Source organism: Nelumbo nucifera, chromosome 2, assembly GCF_055504915.1.
Source record: "Nelumbo nucifera cultivar China Antique chromosome 2, China Antique-T2T, whole genome shotgun sequence".
NCBI lineage: Eukaryota > Viridiplantae > Streptophyta > Magnoliopsida > Proteales > Nelumbonaceae > Nelumbo > Nelumbo nucifera.
The window spans coordinates 24,254,884-24,262,881 of record NC_142650.1 but is presented as its reverse complement, the minus strand read 5'-3'; the positions used below and the strand labels follow the sequence as shown (position 1 = coordinate 24,262,881).

General features: G+C 40.9%; 1 protein-coding gene across 1 annotated transcript; it reads right to left on the bottom strand.

The window, feature by feature from the left end:
* Nucleotides 1-964: 964 nt before the first annotated feature.
* On the bottom strand, nt 965-2,768 carry LOC104595273 (gibberellin 3-beta-dioxygenase 1-like). Its single transcript, XM_010255939.3, has 2 exons — nt 2,124-2,768; nt 965-1,986 (listed from the first exon to the last, which is right to left on the bottom strand). The coding sequence occupies exons 1-2, from the start codon at nt 2,600-2,602 to the stop codon at nt 1,353-1,355; spliced, it is 1,113 nt and encodes a 370-aa protein (XP_010254241.1). The 5' UTR covers nt 2,603-2,768; the 3' UTR covers nt 965-1,352.
* Between the last annotated feature and the right edge of the window lie 5,230 nt (nt 2,769-7,998).

Sequence of the window (7,998 nt, the reverse complement as noted above, 5' to 3'; positions counted from 1 at the left end):
AAAGAGTGAAATCTTTTACATGCAGTAACGAGTCCTTTACCTTGACAACAGTCATCTCCTATTCCAGTTGGTCTCAAAAAAAGGTGGTCTTTTATTCATTGTATATTTGAACTCCCTATTAGAGTTTGGCAGTTTCCAGGAGGAATATTGCAGTGGAAATGACACATATTCCGTAGCCAAGTCTCCCTGTAGAAGTAGTACGATAGTGGGTATGGAGACATTCAAGCATATCCATTTTATCAATGTTGACTGTTGAGTATGCAGTTAGCTAATTAAGATAAAATCATGTCCTTTTCTTTTCTCTGTTGGTTTACATTTCAAACTGCACAAAGCTCTTGAGAGTTGTGCCTTTATTGTAAGAGTACACTACCACAGCTAGAACTCAGCTAGGATTGCAGGTCTAGTTAAATGCATTAATTCCTTTCTAGGAGTTGTTATCTGATATTTGGGATAGCTAGATGGGCAGTTCTGTTTCAGCATCTATTTCCATTTTCTACATGGTGATGTCTTCCTGTCTCCGGTGCAAAAATTCTGGGTTGGGGGACATGGAGGAGGAGTTTTGGGTCATTGGTTTCTTTGACCATAGCGTACCTACCACAACCCAGATGGGTAAGATAGGTGCAAAATCATATTAAAACGGTAAAACCTGCTTTGTTCCTAGGAGAGGGTAAAGCTCTCCGGCTGGCCAGCCAGTGTGTGGGCGCAGACAATAACATCGTCAACACAGAAAGCCATGCCGAGCATCGAAAGGACTGAGACTCCTGTCTTTGCGATGAGGCCAAAACCCCCCCACAACAAGAGAGGGATCTAGTGGTGTCGAAAATGACAAACAGGGCCCTCTCAGACTCACTTTCTTCCTTTTATCATTTTATCTTATGTGAAAAATCTTTATCTAGCCTTTCTTCTTCTTCTTCTTCTTCTTTTTTTTTTAAAAAAAATTCAATAGGGGGGCTTCATCTCATGATTTATTTAACCAGTGCAATTTTATCTTGATGATTGTCTTATTCATTCAAGCAATATCTTCCTTCACATCCGTGGCAAAAAGGTGCCGGTTTGTGCCCCCTGTTTGAATATTCAAGTGAGCATCTTTCCCTATCTTTTCTATACACACAGACAATGAAAAAACAGAGACTGTTTGTTGTGCATTCCTTTGCATGATTTGATATAACTTATCCCCTTGGGCCCCTCTCATGGGAACTAACCCAATTCTCTTTTTATTACCCACAACCGTCCAAGCAACCAGAATCCCTAGAACATGGGTATCCAATTAAAAAAAAAAAGCTCAATAATAATCCATAATCATGCTGATGAAGCTGACCCTGCTCTCTCTGCTTTGCAATGCAGGCAGCTAGCTAGCTGACTTCTACCCTGTTGTGATCATTCAGGTCGACAAACCCATTTAGGGGACTGCAGAGGCGAACTGATGATAGTGCCTTGTTGAAATGCTTTGCCTTGGTCCCGAGGTACTCGGCCCATGTCACTGGCCGATACAGCGGAGGATGGTTGGGGTCGACTAGGCTTGAGAGGGGTGATATTTGAGCGTTCGTCGGCGGTCCATAGAGGTAGGCCACGGACAGGCGATGACGGGTCCGGTTAACAACTGCCCGATGAAGAACACTTGGGAATATGCCATTGGAGAGTATGTGGAGGAGGTCGCCAACATTGACCACTAGTGCACCCGGAAGGGGAGGTACAGTCACCCACCCAGCTCCATCTCTCAGCACCTGTAAACCGCTTGTGCTGTTCTGGTAAAGGACTGTCAGCAGGGTGGAATCTGTGTGAGCAGCAAGGCCCATGGCACGGGTCGGGTCGGGGCATGCTGGATACGAGTTCAGTTGTAAGGCTGCACACATAGCTCCAGATTCGCCTCCTTGAGGGCTTGCCCAATTGATGTCATCTTTGTTTATACCCAGCGAACCAAGCATCAGCCAGAATAGCTTCCTGGCCAACTGCTTCATACACTTGCCGTATTCTTCCATTACATCACTGCGCCCATGAAAGATTGAAGACACACCCGCACCCAGATATCAGAAAATGGAATGGTTTTAACTGTTAACTTTTAATTAGAGAGATAACAACCATGAAATCAAAACAAATTGTATTCATGCACGTAGGTATAATACCAGAATCTGGTATGATCTTGTGGCCAAAGTTGGCGGGCGTGTTCGATGGGGGAGCCAACAATGGTGAAGCCTTCAGACCACATGAGCTTGGGGAAGAAGGAGGAGATTCGAGCCAGGCCATAGCCAGAGATGCCATCTGGCAAGCGTGCAGCCTTGAGCTTTTGCTGGGGAGGGAGAGCGAAAAGGCGCCGGCCGTGGGACTCGACATCCTCTAGGAGACGCATGGGGATGCCATGGTTGGTGACCTGGAAGACACCCCACGTCTTGCATGCATGCCCCACAAGCTTTACTGCATTAGGGTCCGAGAGGTCGATTACTGGCACTGACTCAACATCAAACGATGAGTGCACAGATGGGTAGTCATCCAGTTGTGGCCAAGCATGTGAATCGGGTACCTCTCGTACTGATTCCAAGTCTAGGTCACCATGATGGAGGTGGACAGGGTGGGCTCTGAAGGCCTCTGAAAGTCTTGAAGTCATAGTGAACTTAAGTACAGAATTGGGGATCCAAGAGAGAGAGAGATGAGAGGGCGTTTGTAACGAAAGGATGAAAAAAAAAAAAAAAACTGCAGTCGGAAATACTACCTAAGTTAGTAGTGGAAGCAGTGGAAGTACTATAGTAGTAGATAATATGAGGGGAATTGTGAACTATGTTGAATATATATAGAGGGATGGTGGTGAAGATGGCGACAAAGGTGATTGAGGGGTGGTGCCTTTGGATTTTGGAGGGTTTGGTGTTTAGGAGAGTGTCAAGACAAGATATGAAAAGTGTGTGTTGGAAAAGAGAACCCAAAAAATAATGCTAAATAAAAGGAAAGGACCATCTTGTCCTCCATAGAACAATACATATGTGAAAGGTGTAGGGCATCTCAATTCTCAACCTCTCAACTCAAGGACTCTAAATCTTTCCATTAGAGAGGGCTCCCTCTCTCTCTCTCCATGTGCTTCTGTCTTGTCTTCAAGTAGAAAAACATCTATGTCATCCTCCTTGGACATACTTGCTTCTATTTCTCTCTTCACAAGAGGACAACACCTCCCTTCACTTGCAGAAAATGACTGGATTGCCCTTTCCTCCTTGCCCTTTTGCAATTGGTGAAACTTGTCTGCTAACAGTGATAGTTAGGGCCCTGGAGTATATTGGACTTCTCTATCAACAAAGAGCAACCCCGATTGCTAAACCATTGGCATATATGTGAGAAGATAAGGACTCCTTTGGGACCACATGCAGGGGGTACTTTTGTCATTTACTACAACCAATGTGGAATGGGTACACTTATACTTTTTATTGGATTTTTGGTAATTTCCCTTAAAAGTAGTATAGTTTCTTTTGGTACTTTGGGGTTAGATTTATCTAGTCCCCTGACTTGAAGTGGGCTCCTAGTGACTACCACAAAAGTTAGGCTAGCTAGCTACCGTGTTCCTTAACATCCTCTTACAATGTACCTTAGAATTTTTCATCTCTCTCTTTCTCTCTCTCTCTCTCTCTCTGTTTCTGTGGTAGCTTTTGTGGCCACCTTGATGAACCAAAACCATGAAATCAGAATGGTGGTGTCCATGTCTCTTCCTTATCTTCTCAAATTGCATGAGACATGTCCACGCAAGGGAGAACACAGACATGCACAAACGCCAATGTTGTTGCACATGCTGTTCATGTGGCACTCAAAAAGGAAGTGACCAGATTGTTGTCTTTCCATGGATTCAACCAAATTATATACACCCACTAGCTAGCTAGATTAAAAGCTTTCTTCTTCATTGATACCTGTCCAGCACTGTAGGTCACACAATACAATGATCATTCGATCTGTAAGGTATTATAGCATGTCTAGCTGCAAGTTTTGTTCTCTCCTTGTCTAGCTTCAATTGTATCCCCCCATTATAACCTGTTCTCTTTCCACAGTGTGTGTTACTAGTACTAGAGATTGATTTTAGTCTTGTTATTGACAGAACTCTGATACTGAAACATAATAGAACTTGGTGATTAATGGTGAGATAGATATCTACTTCAAGCTCAGAAGGGTAGCTTGAAAAATCAGAATACACAAATGGGTATTTCATCATATAAATATGTGGGAAAATCTGAACCCAGACTTGATAGCGGTTAAACCTGAAAGGTGGAGGTAGATTTATTAGCTACAAGACCCCCAAAAAAAATTATAATTGCCAACTTTTGGTGTGAATCAGGAACTGAACCCGTGACCACGTGGGTCTGGAAATTCCACTAATTCCATATGCTTGCATACATATATGTACCTACACAAGTACGTGCCTACATCTCTCTCTCTATGTATATATATATGTCTGTATTAATTAAGTTAAATATTTCTAAACCTATTCAATTATTGTCCTTGACTTTAGTGTTTTTGGCTCAGTTTGGAAGGAGTATAAATACAAATATGTACGGTGCAAAACCTTACATTTTGTATTATTTTGTATGTATTTGTACTGTACATATTTGTATTTGTACTCCTTCCAAATACATATTTGTATTTGTATTACAGCTTTTCAAAAAAAAAAAAAAGAGTGATTACAGGGTTTGACTTGTACGTAATTCTCTTTGTTTGATATGTTTGCCTTCATTTGTTTAAAGGGTTTTCACAATGACAACTAAAGTTATAGATTGAAGGCATAAATTGGGCATGGCAATTGGCGAGCATATATTGTCCAATGCCTAGAAGACTTCTTTCTAATCAGAGCTACCTAAATAATTATTCCATTTAAGAACATACGTGAAAGAAGAGCCCTAATGGTTAGCAGCTTTTGTCATGGATGACATGATCTTTGTTCATTCAATTCTCTCTATCACTGGATTGATAATTCGACATTGACTAATGTTTGCTTGTTTGTCTTACTTATCAGGAATATTTAGAGCTAACTAGCCCATGTCCCATGGTGGGTGTCTCTGAGAGAGAGAGAGAGAGAGATTAGATTCATATGAAAAGAAATGATGAAGCTTTGTCACTCTTGTGCATTATTGGAGTTAAGAAATAGGCAAAGCATGATTCCTGGTAGAACTGAACCTCTAGGCTCAAGATGATTTAGGTTGGTTTTGGTATAGGCCAAATGATGCCACCCAGCCCAGCCCTGGTCCTACACAGAACTCTGATCTACACCATTGGCCTTGAAAGTTGAAACCACTAAACCATGGTCAGACCAGGATGGCGTCCTTTTCGACTCAGCCAAAGGTTTGGAACTTTGGATTGCAAATGTATGGTAATTATGATAGCACTGGCTAGCACTAGAACATGAACACACACCAGTAGTGTCCTGCCATTGGTGATTCGATTGGGCATTGGCCCAACACGGTGTGACCTGTCATGAGGACATGTCCTCGTACTTGTGTGGGTGGCACAAGTTTCGATCAATTTGGACCGTTCAATCTGACCCCCACAGCCCACAGTCCACAGCCCACAGCCCACAGCCCCTTTGATTAGTCATTAGCGGACAATGCTTATAGGTTATAGCCCTTGCATAGTTCTGATTAAGGCAAGTCATAGTCATAGCCCACCAACACTGTGGCCCAATACTTTAACAACGTACGTGTGGTTCTGTTATGTACACGCTGAAGCAAGTCGTCACAGAATTTTCCCCCGACAAAAAGCACCACTGGAGCCCGCCGGAGGCACCTCCCCACACAGACCCAACCCAACCTTCTCCTACTTACTCTATTGACGAGAGGATAAGTGATTATTGAGTGAATCTGAAAATCTGAAACTACCACCTTAGACCTTACCGTACTATTAATTAAATGGCAGTTTCTTGGGCTTTGGTTGGAGGTCCGTGATATGTAGTCTGGGACCCTCAGAACTTGCCACGCGTCTTATGCTCATGGGTTAAGTATAAGTAGCCAATACATCCATTTAACTAGTTAAGCCCAAAAGCAGAAGAACAGTGGTTGCAATTGTCTTTTTCACTGGATTCATCATCAATTGAGCAGACGGTGAAAAACAGAAGCAATCAACCTCACCCACCAATAGAAGAGTTCACATCTGCGCCCCACAATGTCCCTCAGCACATCCCCGCTGTGTATTGGGAACATTTCCTTATGATGACATCATCATTTCTGATACTATCATCGAAAGATGTTTTCAAAACATGGTGGGAATATGCTGTGGGACGTTGCGGGGTGCAAATTTAAACTCCCAATTAGAATTATGGTTTTTAAAAACGAATTGGTGATTGAACCGATCAGAGGTCTGGTTATTGGTTCGAACGGTCCAATCTTTTAAACCGAATGGCTGACCCGTTCTGACAAAAAAAAAATTGAAAAATAGTCAAAACCGTTCGAATGGTTAACTAGCCGGTTCAACGGTTTATTGACCAAAATCAACGATTTTGGGAGAAACCGCAATCGGTGACCGGTTCCCGATTTTTCCAGTCCGACCATCCGATCTGGTCCGATTTTGAAAATCATGATTAGAATAATTGATGCAGCATAATGGTATATTGCCTTACCGTTTGCTGGATTTTGGTGCAGGCATATTTCTCTTGAATGGGATCAAGTTTAGTGGTGGGTTTGGCAAATTATGTCTCATAGATTCAACTCAACAAAGCATTATTGCAACAAATTATGTCTCATAGCTTTTTTTTTTTTTTTTTTGGGGGGGGGGGGGGAGGGGCTGTCAGAACTAGTAGAATAATCATCTTGGATCTATTTTGTTTTTCAAATATTGGTCCTCTATTTAATAATCGATGTCTTTTTGTCAATAATAATAACAACAACAATGATGATGATGACGGCGAAACATCTACGGCGGTCGAAGAATCTATCTCATATGATGAATAGAATAGGGATACAACCAAAAAGGGCTCCATGTGTTTGCTGCATCACTGATAACTAATGGTGGTGATTTCTGATTTCTGCTGAATATAGCTCCCCACCATGAGGAAAAAACAAAGACATCTTTTTGGGAATCTTCTATTAAAAATTTTAAAACTTTAACAGTTAATGTGTGATGTGGATACACATGATTAATGGAGACAGACGCACATGTAGCCACCAATCTGGAGGGTCTCTATGATGGTTGATGGACAATCCAGACTGGTTGTATATATAGCTATCAATTCAGTGTACCACAAAAAACATGGTACAGAGTTAGTTTGTGTACATAATTCAATTTTGACATTCAAAGATTCAGTAAAGAACTTCTGTATAGTGGAACGTTTGCCCAGATGCATCTACACATTTTACTCAGTTTGGAAGGAGTACAAATGTAAATATGTACAATGCAAATACATATAAAATAATATAAAATACAAGGTTTTGCACTCTACATATTTGTATTTGTATTCCTTATAAGATACAAAATGCAAATTTGTATGAATACATACAAAATAATACAAAATATAAGGCTTTGCATTCTACATATTTGTATTTGTACTCCTTCTAGAGTACAAATACAAATATGTAGAGTGCGAAACCTTGTATTTTGTATTATTTTATATGTATTTGTACAGTGCATATTTGTATTTATTCTCCTACCAAACTGAGACTTTATTACAATTTTGCATCGATACACACATACCCGCATGATATCATCTTAGCCTTGTGCAGGAATTTTGTGGTCAATCTAGGCCTTCCATCAGAGATAGGGGGACCCTCTAGATTTTCCATGTGTTGAATCCTGCAATCTACATCAGCACTAGTCCACTTTGGATTAGAGGTTTGTTTAAATAACATTGGCCTTCTATTTTTTTTTTTAATTTTCAATTTTTAAATTTAGAGAAATTACTGATTTAAGAACTTCTAAATCGTTTAGAGAATGTAATACAAAAATCTTTAAAAAATTTTCCTCTAATTGAAACTTGTACCCACTAAGTTTATTATTTCTATATATTTAACCTTTGAGACAGTATATGCTCCTCACACCAATCTCACA